The 18,183-nt window shown below is 44.8% G+C and overlaps 1 protein-coding gene across 3 annotated transcripts in view; it reads right to left on the bottom strand.

Moving 5' to 3' along the window:
- Positions 1-3,413: 3,413 nt before the first annotated feature.
- The window catches only part of BMPR1A (bone morphogenetic protein receptor type 1A), a 140,864-nt gene continuing 126,094 nt past the window's right edge, over positions 3,414-18,183 (bottom strand). For 2 of the 3 annotated variants that reach the window (XM_075349000.1, XM_075349001.1), the window contains exon 13: positions 3,414-9,111. In XM_075349000.1, the coding sequence (XP_075205115.1) occupies positions 8,986-9,111 (126 nt within the window). In that variant the 3' untranslated portion in view covers positions 3,414-8,985. The remainder of the gene's footprint in view (positions 9,112-18,183) is intronic. The other variant, XR_012754231.1, reaches the window with a different exon arrangement.

The raw sequence follows: 18,183 nt of genomic DNA, 5'->3' as shown, positions 1-18,183 counted from the left end.
TCTTGAAACTGGTTTGCATACATAAAGCACCCAAACTCCTGTTTTGTTTTTTTTTTGTAAAGTCTGTATTCTGTATGAACAACAAACCTCAGGTTCGCTCATCTCTAGTTATAAATAATATATGGCAAGAATTAAGTCCTTTGTCAGGCAATTGCAGGTGCTGATGGGCAGACAGTGATCTTTCACATGGTCAAAGTCCTGATAGGCCTCGGTCATTCCTGACAGCGACATATCAAAAGTTGAATGTTAAGAAAGCATATCCTGGCAGTTACATACAGCCAGGCTCCTGTTGTATCAGTCGGGCTTATGCACAGGTTCAGAAGTGGAACCATGTGATCAACATGACGTAGATACAGTGCCTTGCGAAAGTATTCAGCTCCCTTGAATTTTTAAACCTTTTCCCACATTTCAAGCTTCAAACAAAGATAAAAATGTTAATGTTACGGTGAAGAACCAACAAGTGGGACATAATTGTGAAGTTGAATGAAATTTATTGCTTATTATAAACTTTTTAAAAAAAATAACTGAAAATTGGGGCGTGCAATATTATTTGTCCTCTTTACTTTCAGTGCAGCAAACGCACTCCAGACGTTCATTGAGGATTTCTGAATGATCCAATGTTGTCCTAAATGACTGATGATGATAAATATAAGCCACTTGTGTGTAATCCAGTCTCTGTATAAATGCAACTGCGCTGTGATAGTTTCAGTGTTCTGTTTAAAGCGCAGAGAGCATCATGAAGACCAAGGAACACAACAGGCAGGTCCGTGATACTGTTGTGGAGAAGTTTAAAGCCGGTTTTGGTTACAAAAAGATTTCCAAAGCTGTAAACATTCTAAGCAGTACTGTGCAAGCGATCATATTGAAAATGAAGGCATATCATACCACTGTAAATCTACCAAGACCTGGCCGTCCATCCAAACTTTCATCTCAAACAAGGAGAAGACTGATCGGAGATGCAGCCAAGAGGCCCATGATCACTCTGGATGAACTGCAGAGATCTACAGCTGAGGTGGGAGAGTCTGTCCATAGGACAAACATTCGTACACTACACAAATCTGGCCTTTATGGAAGAGTGGCAAGGAGAAAGCCATTTCTCAAAGATATCCATAAAAAGTGTTTAAAGTTTGCCACAAGCCACCTGGGAGACACAGCAAACATGTGGAAGAAGGTGCTCTGGTCAGATGAAACCAAAATCAAAAAATTTGGGCACAATCCCAAAAGATATGCTTTGCGTAAAAGCAACACAGCTCATCACATCTGAATACACCATCCCCACTGTCAAACATGGTGGTAGCAGCATCATGGTTTGGGCCTGCTTTTCTTCAGCAGGGACAGGGAAGATGGATGGAGCCAAATACAGGACCATTCTTGAAGAAAACCTGTTGGAGTCTGCAAAAGACCTCAGATTGGGACGTAGATTTGTCTTCCAACAAGACAATGATCCCAAACATAAAGCAAAATCTACAATGGAATGGTTCACAAAAAAATGTATCCAGGTGTTAGAATGGCCAAGACAAAGTCCAGACCTGAACCCAATCAAGAATCTGTGGAAAGAGCTGAAAACTGCTGTTCACAAACGCTCTCCTTCCAATCTCACTCAGCTCCAGCTATTTGCAAAGGAAGAATGGGCAAGAATTTCAGTCTCTCGATGTGCAAAACTGATAGAGACATACCCCAAGTGACTTGAAGCTGTAATCGCAGCAAAAGGTGGAGCTACAAAGTATTAACTTAAAGGGGCCGAATAATATTGCACGCCCCACTTTATTTATTTTGTTAAAAAAGTTTAAAATAAACGATACATTTTTTTCAACTTCACAATCATGTCCCACTTGTTGTTGATTCTTCACCATAACATTAAAACTTTTATCTTTATGTTTGAAGCCTGAAATGTGGGAAAAGGTTGAAAAATTCAATGGAGCCGAATACTTTCACAAGGCACTGTAAAGGCCCTGTCACACACAGAGATAAATTTGCGGCAGATCTGTGGTTGGAGTGAAATTGTGGACAATCAGTGGCAGGTTTGTGGCTGTGTACAAATGGAACAATATGTCCATGATTTCACTGCAACAACAGATCTGCCGCAAATTTATCTGTGTGTGTGACAGGGCCTTAACTGTCATGGAGCACAAAAGTGAGTTATGCTCATGACGGAAATATTCATCAATGGGCTAAGGGCTTAAAGGGGCATGGCCTAATGTGCTCAACAATGCAATACATTTCTGGCAGCAAGTAAGTCAACAAAAGAGGTAGTGCAGACCTTCTAAAAGTTGCACCATATTTATTAGCATGAACAACTGTGATAAATTTGGCTTATATTTTACAGAAGTCTAGTCTACGTTTTCAGATAAGAAGAATAAGATATTGATGAATATCCCCACAGGTATTATTGTCCTAGATCTACCTAGTGCTTTGTTTTATTGTTACAGGAATAAGAGGTCTCCACCCCATCATATTGTTTTGTGCTTTGGATACTAGAATATTTCCTTGACCATTAGCACATAAGTAATGGTATTTTCCTATTTCTATGTAAGGATGGGGAAATCCTTTTATCATTTACCTATTGTGGGGCTCCAAATGTTGGGATCTCAGTGTTCAAGTAACAAGGGCCTTTATCTCTGCACAGGCACACATTCCCATCTCGGCACTGTGCAGAGAACTGTAAGGCTATTTTCACACAGGGCTTTTTTGGCAAGTTTTTTTTCCCTGACCAAGGAAATCTCATTTGAGTAATCTGCGTTTTTGCTGCAGATTTGGTGCGGATTTGCTGCTTTTTCTCTACAAAATGGGTTGTATCAATGAAAAAAGTAGCAAATCTGCAGCAAAGAATTGACATGCTCATTCTTTAAAAACATGACCAAAAATGCAGGCATTTGAAAAAAGTCAGGAAAAAAAAAAAATCTGATAGGTTTGTGTGTGCATGAGATTTCAGAAATCTCAGACTTTGCAGGGACTGTAAAAAGCAGCTTTTTATTAGCATGGGTTTGCATAAAACCAAGGAAAATCTGCAGCTAACAAACGCTGCAAAAACTTATGAAAAAAAGCCCTGTGTGAACATTGATTAAACTAAAGGTGTCTAAAGAAAGACAGTTGCCAGCGTTCTCTCATCTCTCTCATACAAGAGCGTCCAAATGAGCGGCTAAATGGTCAAAATGTTCATGAGTTTTAAACCCTTCACCCCAGGTGATTTTCCATTTAAAAAAAAAAGCAGCCCTGTTCGAAATGAGCCATCCCCAACATTGTAATAGCTAGAGCAGGGTCATCTGCTAATATGATTGCAAAAACCCTCTCCCAAAAAGCACCACTAGAATCGTTACACCACATAGACAACCCTATGATATGGCATCTAGGATGCGTTCCCATTCCTACCGTGTTCATGAGAACAGCTCCCAATGAAGACCAAGGACAAGTGATTACTAAAATAAGCTTATTTACTTAGAAATGATACATTGGACATTGTCTGTGTACAGAACAAAGCAATTTATGGTAAACTTAATATAAGGCACCTTTGAAAGCAGATGCTGTACAAAATACATTTAGTGTTACATTTTGTAAGGTTATTCTACACTTTTGGCATATACATCATCATAGCCACTGCTTTATGTTATACCCTTAACTATTTACACTTGCTACATTATCTATAGTGTTACTTTATTTTACAGATTATAATACAGAAATCAGATCAGACCTTAGTACATGAGGACAAAAACACGTTGTCACAGGCTGCACAAGATTTCCTTTAATCCTAGAAAGACTAAAGGAACAAATGAAACAATAAGGGTTTGGGGGAAAGCATCACTTGTGGAGAGATTTGTATGGCCATAAAATCAAACAGGTTCGGCACATTATATGGAAAGGACATTAAAAAGGCAACTTTGTTTCATTTCTCAGACTATTTCTAAGGCAAAGGCCTGTATGTAGAGATGAGAGGACACGTGGACGTTCAGTTCGACGGGTGCAGCAGGACTTTAGGTAAAGTTCATTTTGGGACTTGGACTTGACCTGAACCCCAATGGAAGTTACTAATTCGGCAGCTCGGGTCTCAGTCTACATACAGCCAGCCATAAACAGATCACTTCCGGGGGTAGGTGGCCGTGAAGTCTGTGTTCTTTACGAACACCGAACCTCGAGTTCACTCATCTCCACTTGCACGGTTTCGGAAGAGCCACTGGTGCAAAATGAAAGAGAAGATGGTAGTCACTTCCAATCAGGTCACCAGTTTCAATTTACAAAAGACATCTGGAAATTGACAACTGCATTCTGATTGGTTAGATAATAAAACTGATGTTCCATAGGGTACCGTCACACTTTAGCGACGCAGCAGCAATCCCACCAGTGATCTGACCTGGTCAGGATCGCTGCTGCGTCGCTACATGGTCGCTGGTGAGCTGTCAAACAGGCAGATCTCACCAGCAACCAGTGACCAGCCCCCAGCCAGCAGCGACGTGGAAGCGACGCTGTGCTTGCAGGGAGCCGGCGTCTGGAAGCTGCGGACACTGGTAACTAAGGTAAACATCGGGCATGGTTACCCGATGTTTACCTTAGTTACCAGAACCAGAAAAGGGTGCACTGCCACAATTATTTCGTATTATATTAGAGCCAGTGCTCACCCATGCGGTCGGTATTTCGACTGATAATTATGTCATCAATAACTATATGGATTTTGTATTTGCAATTGCATTACTTCATGCTTTGTATATAATGACTGTGGTTGCTCACGCAAATATTGATTGTAATTTTCTTTCCTTCTCCCTTCTCCCTTCTTCCTCCTTTTCTTCTTCTTCCTTCCCTCCTTCCTCCCTTGTTGGTTCTCCCTGAGTTATATGATCTCATATGCATCACACGCGACTGATGTCCTATACGCATGCGCATGGCACTTACCTTTGATTCATGACAGCAGCCCAGCGTGTTCTCCGGCTCTGAGCCTTCTCGCGCTGCTATCTTGGACTTTCCGCGCATGCGCGGACTTTCCAAGATGGCGGCGCGCATCACACCCACGATATGGCGCTGATCCATATGCGTCTCTCCATGACAGACCGGTCCGGACCAGCAATTGATACACCCAACAGGTGAACTATATTATTCTCATAATGAAGATATATTTATACTCTCCCTTTATTGTAGCCCCTTGCACGCCTACCCTGAGGAAGCCGTCCTTTGGCGGCGATACGCGTGGGCCTAGCTCACGGTATTTCATGCTGACCCTCTGCCCTGGTTCCCATAGACCTTCATTATCATCCCCCTAGAGGGGTTATGGTCTGTATGGTATAGGCACATTGCTATACTAGGCTTTTTGATTTTAGCCAGCAAGTGCTATAATTCTTATTTCTTACTATGTCCCACTGTTATTAGGCCCGATCTTTTGGGCCTTTTGAGGGTGTAGGTTTCTCTTGATTATATTATTCTCTTACTAATTCCTCCCCTTTGGGACTGGTATAACTGTATATATACATATTGTTTCTTGTTGGTATAAAATCGTCATACATTATTTATGTCTGTATATGGCCTTATGATATACAATATTCACAATATTGTTGTGGGATTGGGCGGCGGGTGCATGCCGTGTTATTAGGTGTGTGTTTATAATTGGTTTTAATGGTTTTTAAATCTTGCTACAAATAAAGGTTGTTCTTATTATTACTATTACTATTGTCGGTGTGCTCCCTATTATGTGCGGTACTTTTTTCTCTTGTACCTTAGTTACCAGCGCACACCGCTTAGCGCTGGCTCCCTGCACTCGTAGCTACAGCACACATCGGGTAATAAGCAAACCTTTGCTTATTTACCCGATGTGTCCTCCGGCTACGTGTGCAGGGAGCCGGCACTGGCAGCGTGAGAGCTGCAGACGCTGGTAACGAAGGTAAATATCGGGTAACCACCTTGGTTACCCGATGTTTACCTTGGTTACAGCTTACCGTAGGCTGTCAGACGCCGGCTCCTGCTCCCTGCACATTCAGGATTGTTGCTCTCTCGCTGTCACACACAGCGATGTGTGCTTATCAGCGGGAGAGCAACAATAAAAAAAATGAACCAGCACTGTGTGTAACGAGCAGCGATCTCACAGAGGGGCCAGATCGCTGCTCAGTGTCACACACAGCGAGATCGCTAATGAGGTCACTGCTGCATCACAAAAACCGTAACTCAGCAGCGATCTCAGTAGCGATCTCGCTGTGTGTGAAGTACCTCATACATCATCAATGGACAATACATCTCTAACACAAGATGTAAGTAAAAGGGGTTCATTACAGGAAGTTATCACATATGTTAGAAGGCTATGTGCGTTACCAGGACCGTTCAATAACTCTAATTTGGCATTCTATTGCTGACAATAGTATTTTCTATTTCAGTCATACACATATTTGTTCTGTTGAGTATGAATCGGTTCACAAACAGTGGGGAAAAGTCATCATATTCAACATCATTTTAAGAAGTCTGGAGAAATAAGAGGAGCAAGCACAGCCAACTACTCCACCTTTCTTCTGCACTAGTGTTAATACATCAGCTCCAATGATTTTATGCAGTTTTAGGAAAAAGAGACAGAGCAGACCTAAAGCCAGAAGGTATTAGATGTTGGGCTCTCCAAGAACAGTGTCTTATGCTCTGGGATACTAATGTATGCAACGAAAATTTTTCAATATCTAGTGAGCCACAATAGACATTGCAGGCATGCAGGGACAATACATGTTTATCCCGGTCAAATTAACCATTAACCATATATACACACACACACATACATACATACATACATACATACATACACACATATATATATATATATATATACACACACATATACATACATACACATATATACACATACATACATATCTATATCCATATCTCCAGACATACAGGATATATAATGATGCTGCATGTTTACAAACCTTTTCGGAGGCATTGCTGCAGTTACACATGGCACTACCACTGTACAGCCTTTCCAGATCAGATGTGTAGTCAGTCAAACCAACATATTTTTCTAGGAAAATTCTACCCATTTATAAGCAGCTGTTTCAAAACTTTGTCCCTCATCACTGCAGAGCAAGGCAGTTGTGACAGAGGAAGGGCCTTTAACCCAGCCAAGACGCACCCTGCTCTGCATGGTTGGCATCAAAGTCCACAAACAATAGTTTGCCAATGGGCATCTGTCCCTATATATTCATGTTAGAAATGGTGTGCAACAATAAAGGGGCTGTCCACATGGCTGCCTTCTACTAAACACAGAGTTGCCCCATCTACAGGCTCTGTGCATTATTGCAGCCCTGAACCATTCATTGAAATGGAGCAGTGCCACAAATAACAGACAACCCATAAAAGTCAGTGACACATCCAACTTTTTCAGATCTTGAACAATTACTTTAAAGACATCAAATGACATTCATTTGACTATGACTAACAAGAAATAGCAGAACTGCACAATAGCAGCATGTAAAAATAACAGAACCACCCAGTCCATTCCTGTTCCGGCGACACGGGAAAGCGGCCTATATCCTGACCCCACACGAGAATGGTTTGTCTTGGCTGAGCGCTCAGTTGCTCTCCGTGGGGTGACCGCTGCTGTCAGACACCTCCTGTTGTATCACTATTATGTGACAGGAGCATTCAGCATGATTACTCTGAATAATTTTAGTTTCTGGCATCATTATTTTTTTTTTCTTTAGGCTAAGAAAAAAAGTAAACAAAAATCGTGGCACAGGAACCAGGGAAAAATCATAGACAACATAAAATTTTATATAAAATTCTGCATAGCTTATAAAAAAATACTGTGCTAAATCTAGAATAAATGGCACATGTGCGCTTATACTATTATTTTCAGCATCATTTCTGTAGAACGGCTGACATAACTTGGGATTTTTTGCATGGGTATAAAGATGCTCCCATCTTCACAGATAACTAGATATAAGTGTGACCATACAATCAGGCTACACAGGTATTCTGTGGTCCGTTACCATGGCGATGCATAGCTACAATGGGATCTTTTAATGAATATCTAATGTACAGTTTTTGTTTTGTTTCTGTTTTATTTCAGATATATTGGCAACAAAATTAGTTACGAAGGTGGAAACAGCCCTTAAACTATTTATTTTTGAGTGGAGTAAAGGAAATGAAAGCACGTGGGGCCCAATTCATCACTGGTCTTGATGGGGGGGTGCTGGAGTCAGACATTACTTATTCATGAATCTGTAGTGTCTGACAAGCGGTGTGCGCTATGCCAGTCAAGTACTGGAGTGAGATTTCTGGGGTCCGGAACGCCACGGATAGTCATCCCTCCGTCCCACCACAGCTGCATCCATATTGTTGGCGCTGGGAGAATTTAGATTGAGAGCGCCAAAAGTAGCAAAATTCAGGCACAACCCTGAGTTGCAATTAAATTGTGGAACTTTTCAAGGCTTTTAGGCCAGAATTCTTGCGTGAAAGCTTTGATGAATCAAGCCCTTGGACTTTAGACCCCAGCAATGATAAGAGGGGATCCCACTACAATAGGAGGTAAGGGCTAATCTGTAATGTGCAGAAGAGCATTTATGTGATAACAGGAATATTCGTTTGGCATTTTTGCAAAAAGATAGAAACATGGCAAATTATTGGTGGCACAAATGAAAATCTTGCTTCAGGTAGAAACTGTAAAAAGGCAACGCAGACATGTCTTTTCTCCACAAGGGCGCGTACACAAAACTTAACCTGTGGCAGCTGCTTTCATAGAAAGCAATATAGCTTGAACATGCAATTCATTAGTCATAAAACTGAAACTTTGAGTGTCGTAAAAGTCTTGATAAAATATAAAAAACAAAAATATTCTGTTCTGATGTACACAGAGGCTCCCGCCGACGGAGAGGCTCTCGGCACATTATTCTACACAGTACTGAGTTAAGTCTTTATATAGCAGCCTGAAAAATGGATCAGGGAGGCCGCTGAATAGCCAGTTGCCTCTTCTTGCACTTCGCTCCCTCGGTTTAGAGTCCATTGCTGTGGAGCCCCAAGTTTCCACTGTCAAATCTTGACATCTTGTGATTCTACCATTTTTGCAAGAGTCTTTTTGATCCGTAGAGCTGTGAGACGGGACGCGGGATTTTGGGCCCAACACTCAGCCATAAGCTTCAAAATCGCTCTTAAGCACTGAAAGATAAAAAAAATAAAATGACAAACTTGTTAGAACAGCAAAACTATCTACAGTATATTATCTGTACAATGATGTGGGCTCCCGGTACAAGCACACAGCACCTCTGCTTGCACTGGGGTAGCAATGCTTATTACACCGAGATCCGCACAGGACTCGAATACAGCAAAACACTCTATATAGCAATGAAGAGAGACGCTCACCCCAAAAGAGGAAGCCGCATGTATCAGGAATTTATGGCATATTCTGTCTATATGCCACAAAGCTGGGAATATCACTTACAGCAAATTGTAGAAATTTGGGGCCTGATTCATTAGTGCATTTTTTTTTTCCCCCTTGTTTTTCATTTGCACTTTTTGTTTTTTGTTAAAGAGAACCTATCATCAGGATCAGGTATGTTAAACTAAAGGCATGGGCTTAAAGGTATTCTACTGATTTATTAAGTACCCTTAGTATAGAAATCCGCAGCCTGGCTGTCCTTTAATGCTCATTAGACATTTGGGTGCAATAAGCTCTTCATGGACAGGGGGTGGGAGGGGGGCTTGGTTCTGCCACAGCCCCTCAGCTGCCTCTTGTGTTCATATATTCTTAATGTTTAAAACTTTCCAGCACCCTTATCCTAACCACGGGTGACACGTGTGCATATTGATCTCCTGGTGGGCTTCAGTAAAATGGTATTGGTGTTAGCACATGTGCTAATTTAGATATTGACTCAATGCAGAGCCAAGATTTTAATTTGCCCATGTAGCGAAACCCCCCACGCAGCACTTGCACACATTGATCTCCCAGCAGGCTTCAGTAAGATGGCACCAGGGGCCGTGCATGCAGAAATGGAAATCTCGGCTTGTCATTGCACCGGGATCTAAAACTGTGCATGCACCGATGTCAGTGCCATTTTACTGAAGCCTGCAGGGAGATCAATGTGCGCAAGTGCCACACGTGGTTCATCGCTGTGGTAAAGTTATAAACAATAAGAATATAAGAGACAGCTGAAGGGCTGCGGCAGAGCCAAAGACCCCCTCACAAACCTCTGCCATGCATGAAGAGCTCACTGCACCCAAACCTCTAATGATCATTAAAGAACAACCAGGCTGCAGATTTCTATACTAAAGGCACCTAACAAATCAGTAAAACACCTTTATGTCCATATCCTCTGTTTAATCCAGTGGTTCCCAAACTCCAGTCCTCAGAACCCCCAACAGGTCAGGTTTTCAGGATTTCCTTAATATAGCACAGGTGATGCGTTGATAATGATTCCATCACCTGTTCAATAGTCAGGAAATCCTGAAAACATGACTTGTTGGGGGTCATGAGGACTGGAGTTTGGGAAACACTGGTTTAATTCCTTCACCCCCAGGAGATTTTCCGTTTTTCCCTCCCCTTCTTCCAAGAGCCATAACTTTTTTTATTTTTCCATCGACATAACCATATGAGGGCTTGTTTTTTGCGAGAGAGACAAGTTAGAATTTTTAATGACATTGATTCTGCCCCTTATTGTACTGGAAAACAGGGAAAAAATTCCACGTTCAGTGAAATTGGAAAAAAAAAAGTGTAATTGCACATTTTTTTTTTTTAATTTACAGCGTTCACCATTTTGAAAAACTGAGTTGGCAACATAATTCCCCAGGTCGGTACAAGTTCATAGACAGCAAACATGGATAGTTTTACTTTTGTCTAAGTGTTGTAAAAAAAATTTGAAAGTAAATACAAAGAAAAAAAAAAAACACTTTTGTCACCATTTTTTGAGACCGGTAGTATTCTCATTTTTCGGGACCTGGGGACTCAGTGAGGGTTTATTTATTTTGTGTCTTGAGCTAAAATTTTCATTTATATAATTTTTGTATAGATGCGATGTTTTGCAATTTAATGCAATGATGCGGCAACTCCCAAAAAATGTAATTCTGAAAAAAAATTTCTATGCTGTATGCCAATCAGATTAATTGATTTTATAGTTTGATAGATCGGGCATTTCTGAACGCAGCGATACCAAATGTGTATTTTTATTAGTGTTTTATATTCAATGGGGCAAAAGAGCAGTGATTTGAACGTTTAGGTTTTGTTTTTTTTCATATGTTTTTAAATTTGTATTTATTTATTTTACGAGTCTACCTAGGTGACTATCACTGCACAGTCTGATCGCTTCTCCTGATCAGAGTGGTGCTTTAGCATTGCTCTGAGCAGAAGAAATTCTGCTCTCCTGTGAGTGCTGTCACTCTGCAGGCATACACAGGAGACACGTCATGGCAGCGATAGGGGCCATTTATGTAGTGTGATCGTGTGATGAGGCTGCAAATAGTAGTGGAGAATGCTGAGATCCCCGTCGGAGCATATTAGATCGCCCTGTCAGAGTTGAAAACGTCATTTAAGGGGTTAAAAGGCTCAGGTGGATCAGTCTCACGTTTGCTGATCATGATCAGATGACCACGGACTCTCACGACAAGCCTGCGGTAATTGAACAAACACGGCAAAGGATGTACCAGTATGTACTTTGTCATGAAGGGGTTAATATGCCTGATCCTCATGACAGGCTCTTTTTAAAGAGACCTTGTCAGGTGCAATATGCACCCAGAACCACGAGCAGTTCTGGGTACATATTGCTAATCCCTGCCTAACTGTCCTGCATCTGGTGGCATAGATAAAGAGATCTTTAGAAAAAGAATTTCTAAAAATCTTATATTATATGCTAATGAGTGAGGGCATTAGCTGCAAAGGCATTGCTTCCCTTGCTAGTCGGCTCCATTAGCATTCCAGTATGCCCCTGTGGGCGTGCCAACATGCTAATGAATGCGCAGCGTCAGAGGAAGATCTCACTCATCTCTCAAACTACCATTGCTGTTTGATGCTCAGTGCGCATGACCCCGAAGGTTCGGTCATGAAAACTTCAGTTTGACAGTTTGAAGCCAGGACATGTACACCCGTCTTCATAGTGCACATGACCCAAACTCCGAGCTGAAATCCAGCATCAAACGGCGATGGCAGTGGAGAGGTGAGCGAGATCATCCTCTGATGCTAAACATTCATTAGCATGTTATCACACCCACAGGGGCATACTAACCTGCTAATGGGGCTGACTAGCAAGAGAAGCAACGCCCTTGGGGCTACTGCCCTCGCTCATTAGCAAACCTATAAGATATTTAGAATACTTTTTCTAAAGGCCTCTTTATCTATGCTAGTGTATACAGGGACAGTTAGGCAGGGATTAGCAATATGCACCCAGAACTGCTTGTGGTTCTAGGTGCATATTGCACCGGACAGGTTCCCTTTAAGTCTATTTTATATAGATGTGTGACTAATCAAGATTTCATGATTTTCAGCTGTTGTCGCTTGATCCATCATTTGTTTGGAAAGCTGCAAAATATTTTACAAATGCACTTCAACCCCCATTGGAGTAATTTTATGTAAGCCAGTGACATTTTTGTGAAACATTCTTTCTGAAAAAGGGAATTTTGTTTACTTACCGTAAATTCCTTTTCTTCTAGCTCCTATTGGGAGACCCAGACAATTGGGGTGTATAGCTTCTGCCTCCAGAGGCCACACAAAGTATTACACTTTAAAAGTGTAACCCCTCCCCTCTGCCTATACACTCTCCCGTGCATCACGGGCTCCTCAGTTTTGGTGCAAAAGCAGGAAGGAGGAAACTTATAAATTGGTCTAAGGTAAATTCAATCCGAAGGATGTTCGGAGAACTGAAAACCATGAACCAAAAGAACAATTCAACATGAACAACATGTGTACACAAAAAGAACAACCAGCCCGAAGGGCACAGGGGCGGGTGCTGGGTCTCCCAATAGGAGCTAGAAGAAAAGGAATTTACGGTAAGTAAACAAAATTCCCTTCTTCTTTGTCGCTCCATTGGGAGACCCAGACAATTGGGACGTCCAAAAGCAGTCCCTGGGTGGGTAAAAGAATACCTCGATAAAAAGAGCCGAAACTGCCCCCTCTTACAGGTGGGCAACCGCCGCCTGAAGGACTCGCCTACCTAGACTGGCGTCTGCCGAAGCATAGGTATGCACCTGATAGTGTTTCGTGAAAGTGTGCAGACTAGACCAGGTAGCTGCCTGACACACCTGCTGAGCCGTAGCCCGGTGCCGCAATGCCCAGGACGCATTCACGGCTCTGGTAGAATTGGCTTTCAGCCCTGAAGGAAGCGGAAGCCCAGAAGAACGGTAGGCTTCAAGAATCGGTTCCTTGATCCACCGAGCCAAGGTTGACTTGGAAGCCTGCGAACCCCTATGCTGGCCAGCGACAAGGACAAAGAGCGCATCTGAACGGCGCAGGGGCGCCGTGCGAGACACGTAGAACCGGAGTGCCCTCACTAGATCTAATGAGTGCAAATCCTTTTCGCATTGGTGAATTGGATTAGGGCAAAATGAAGGTAAGGAGATATCCTGATTGAGATGAAAAGGAGATACCACCTTAGGGAGAAATTCCGGGACAGGACGCAGAACCACCTTATCCTGGTGAAAAACCAGGAAGGGGGCTTTGCATGACAGCGCTGCAAGCTCCGACACTCTTCGGAGTGATGTAACTGCCACTAAAAAATGCCACCTTCTGCGAAAGACGTGATAAAGAGACATCCCGCAGCGGCTCGAAAGGTGGTTGCTGAAGAGCCGTTAGCACCCTGTTAAGGTCCCAGGGTTCCAGCGGACGCTTGTAAGGTGGGACTATGTGGCAAACTCCCTGCAGGAACGTGCGGACCTGCGGAAGCCTGGCCAGGCGCTTTTGAAAAAATACGGAGAGCGCCGATACTTGTCCCTTGAGAGAGCCGAGTGACAAACCCTTGTCCATTCTGGATTGAAGGAATGAAAGAAAAGTGGGTAAGGCAAACGGCCAGGGAGAAAAACCATTATCAGAGCACCAGGATGAGAAGATCCGCCAAGATCTGTAATAGATCTTGGCGGACGTTGGTTTCCTGGCCTGTCTCATAGTGGCAATGACATCCTGAGATAATCCTGAAGACGCTAGGAGCCAGGAATCAATGGCCACACAGTCAGGTTGAGGGCCACAGAATTCAGATGGAAAAACGGCCCTTGTGACAGCAAGTCTGGACGGTCTGGAAGCGCCCACGGTTGACCCACCGTGAGATGCCACAGATCTGGGTTCCACGATCGCCTCGGCCAATCTGGAGCGACGAGAATGGCGCGACGACAGTCGGACCTGATCTTGCGTAACACTCTGGGCAGCATCGCCAGAGGAGGAAATACATAAGGCAGTCGAAACTGCGACCAATCCTGAACTAATGCGTCCGCCGCCAGAGCTCTGTGATCCTGAGACCGTGCCATGAAGGCCGGGACCTTGTTGTTGTGTCGTGACGCCATGAGATCGACGTCCGGCATTCCCTAGCGGCGACAGATCTCTCGAAACACGTCTGGGTGAAGCAACCATTCCCCCGCGTCCATGCCCTGACGACTGAGGAAATCTGCTTCCCAGTTTTCTACGCCCGGGATGTAAACTGCGGAGATCGTGGAGGCTGTGGTTTCCACCCACTGCAGAATCCGCCTGACTTCCTGGAAGGCCTGACGACTGTGCGTGCCGCCCTGATGGTTGATGTATGCGACGGCAGTGGCGTTGTCCGACTGTATACGGATCTGTCTGCCCTCCAGCCACCGATGGAAAGCCAATAAGGCTAGATACACTGCCCTTATCTCCAGAACATTGATCTGAAGGGAGGACTCTACCGGAGTCCAGGTTCCCTGAGCCCTGTGGTGGAGGAAAACCGCTCCCCACCCTGACAGGCTCGCGTCCGTGGTGACCACAGCCCAGGTTGGGGGTAGGAAGGATTTTCCTTGCGATAGAGAATTGGGAAGGAGCCACCACTGAAGAGATGTCTTGGTTGCAAGGGACAGAGACGTTCCTGTCGAGGGAAGTCGACCTCCTGTCCCATTTGCGGAGAATGTCCCATTGGAGTGGCCGCAGATGGAATTGCGCGAACGGCACTGCCTCCATCGCTGCCACCATGTTCCCCAGGAAGTGCATGAGGCGCCTCAAGGGGTATGACTGACCCCGAAGAAGAGATTGCACCCCTGCCTGCAGAGAAAGCTGTTTGTCCAGCGGTAGCTGGATTTTGGGAAGCTGATTATCCACCCGAACTGCTGGAGAGTCGCCAGAGCGACTGTAAGGCTGTGTTGACACGCCACCCGAGAAGGTGCCCTGACTAGGAGATCGTCTAAGTAGGGAATCACCGAGTGGCCCTGAGAGTGTAGGACCGCCACAACGGATGCCATGACTTTGGTGAACACCCGTGGGGCTGTCGCCAGGCCGAAAGGCAATGCCACGAACTGAAGGTGTTCGTCCCCGATGGCGAAACGCAAGAAGCGTTGATGTTCGGGTGCGATCGGCACATGGAGATAAGCATCTTTGATGTCGATCGATGCTAGGAAGTCTCCTTGGGACATCGAGGCGATGACCGAGCGGAGAGATTCAATCCGAAACCGTCTGGTGCTCACATGTCTGTTGAGCAGTTTGAGGTCCAGAACGGGACGGAATGATCCGTCCTTCTTTGGCACCACGAACAAGTTGGAGTAAAAGCCGCGACCATATTCCTGAGGGGGAACAGGGATCACAACTCCTTCTGTCTTCAGAGCGTCCACTGCCTGAAAAAGTGCGTCGGCCCGAGCGGGAGGCGGAGAGGTTCTGAAGAAATGAGTCTGAGGACGAGAGCTGAACTCTATCCTGTAACCGTGAGACAGAATGTCTCTCACCCATCGGTCTTGAATATGTGGCCACCAGGCGTCGCAAAAGCGGGAGAGCCTGCCACCGACTGAGGATGCGGTTCGGGGATGCCGAGAGTCATGAGGAGGCCGCCTTGGAGGCAGCGCCTCCGGCGGCCTTTTGGGGGCGTGACTTAGACCGCCACGCATAGGAGTTCCTCTGGCCTTTCTCCGGCCTGCTGGACGAAGCGGATTGGGACTTGGCGGAGGGACGAAAGGACCGAAACCTCGATTGAATTTTCCGTTGCTGAGGTCTCTTAGGTTTGGACTGGGGTAAGGAGGAGTCCTTTCCCTTGGATTCCTTAATAATCTCATCCAATCGTTCGCCAAACAATCGGTCGCCAGAAAACGACAAACCGGTTAAGAATCTCTTGGAGGCCGAGTCTGCCTTCCATTCGCGCAGCCACATGGCCCTGCGGACTGCCACAGAATTAGCGGATGCCACCGCTGTACGGCTAGCAGAGTCTAGGACTGCGTTCATGACGTAGGAAGAAAAAGCTGACGCTTGAGAAGTCAGAGACGCAACCTGCGGAGCAGAATTACGTGTGACTGCATTAATCTCAGCCAGACAAGCTGAGATAGCTTGTAGTGCCCATACGGCTGCAAAGGCCGGGGCAAAAGACGCGCCCGTGGCTTCATAGATGGATTTCACCAGGAGCTCTGCCTGTCAGTGGCATCTTTTAGCGATGAACCATCTGCCACCGATACCACAGATCTAGCCGCCAATCTAGAGACTGGAGGATCCACCTTGGGACACTGAGCCCAACCCTTAACTACGTCAGAGGGGAAGGGGTAACGTGTGTCAGTAAGGCGCTTAGTAAAGCGCTTGTCCGGAACCGCTCTGGGCTTCTGGACAGCATCTCTGAAGTTAGAGTGATCGAAAAACGCACTCCGTGTACGTTTGGGGAACCGGAACTGGTGTTTCTCCTGCTGAGAAGCCGACTCCTCTACCGGTGGAGGCGGGGGAGACAGATCTAACACCTGGTTGATGGACGAGATAAGATCATTAACTAAGGCGTCCCCTTCAGGTGTATGAAGATTGAGGGCAACGTCAGGTTCAGAGCCCTGAGCTGCGACATCCGCCTCGTCCTCCAGAGAGTCCTCAAGCTGGGAACCCGAGCAGCGTGAAGAAGTCGGGGAAGATTCCCAGCGGGCCCGCTTAGTCGGTCTGGGACTGTGGGCCGGGCAGGAGTCCTCCGCGTGGGACCTAGGGCCCAACCTGGGAGCGCGCTGCGGCGCGGACCGAGAGGGGCCTGGAGGCGACGATCCAACGGGGGCCGGGGCCTGTGTAAGGACCGGTCTGGACTGCAAAGCTTCTAGCAGCTTGGCAGACCATTTGTCCATAGACTGAGCCATGGATTGTGAAAGTGACTCAGAGTTTCTCAGCAAACCAGGGCTGTGGAGTCGGAGTCGGAGTCGTGGAGTCGGAGTCGGAGCTCATTTTGGTGGAGTCGGAGTCGGAGTCGGTATAAAATGCACCGACTCCGACTCTTAAAATATATAATAAATTGGGGACAGGAGTGCAATGCAGAATGTGCTGAATATTTTACTAAATAATAACATTTAGTATAATGCTTATATTTAAGTGAAAAATTTATTGTAGTACAATGTGAACATCAGACATTTAATTGTTTTTATGATACAATAATCAAGATATTTGGATAGAACATAAAATATTTATTGGAATACAACTTTAGAACACAAAAAACTAATAAATTGTAAATATGTAATATATATATATATATATATACACACAGTGTATATACACACACAAGATATATATGTAATCTACTGTATATTACATAGTGTATTACATATTTACAATTTATTACAGTTTTTTGTGTTCTAAAGTTGTATTCCAATAAATATATTTTATGTTCTATCCAAATATCTTGATTATCGTATCATAAAAATTATTAAATGTCTGATGTTCACATACACATATTCATGTACTACAATAAATTTTTCACCTAACTAAGCAATATATGTAGGAGTCGGAGTCGGAGTCGGAGCCGGAGTCGGAGTCGGTGCAAGAGAATATGAGGAGTCGGAGTCGGAGTCGAAGGTTTGGCTTACCGACTCCACAGCCCTGCAGCAAACGCAGCAAACTCTGTCCCTGCCGCCTGGACAGGGGGAGCAGGGGGGTCAACCTGAGCCGAGGGGCCCACTAGTGACCGAGGCTCCGGCTGAGCAAGCGAAACAGGGGTCGAGCATTGCTCACAGTGAGGGTAGGTGGAACCCGCAGGCAACATAGCCCCACAAGAGGTACAGGTCGCAAAAAAACCCTGTGCCTTAGCACCTTTGCTCCTTGTGGACGACATGCTGTTGTCTCCTAGGAGAGTGATCACTGAGGGTATATGG

Source organism: Anomaloglossus baeobatrachus, chromosome 5 (assembly GCF_048569485.1).
Source record: "Anomaloglossus baeobatrachus isolate aAnoBae1 chromosome 5, aAnoBae1.hap1, whole genome shotgun sequence".
NCBI classification, from domain to species: Eukaryota; Metazoa; Chordata; class Amphibia; order Anura; family Aromobatidae; genus Anomaloglossus; species Anomaloglossus baeobatrachus.
Note: the sequence above shows the minus strand (reverse complement) of the source record. Positions and strands in the feature narration are given on the sequence as shown.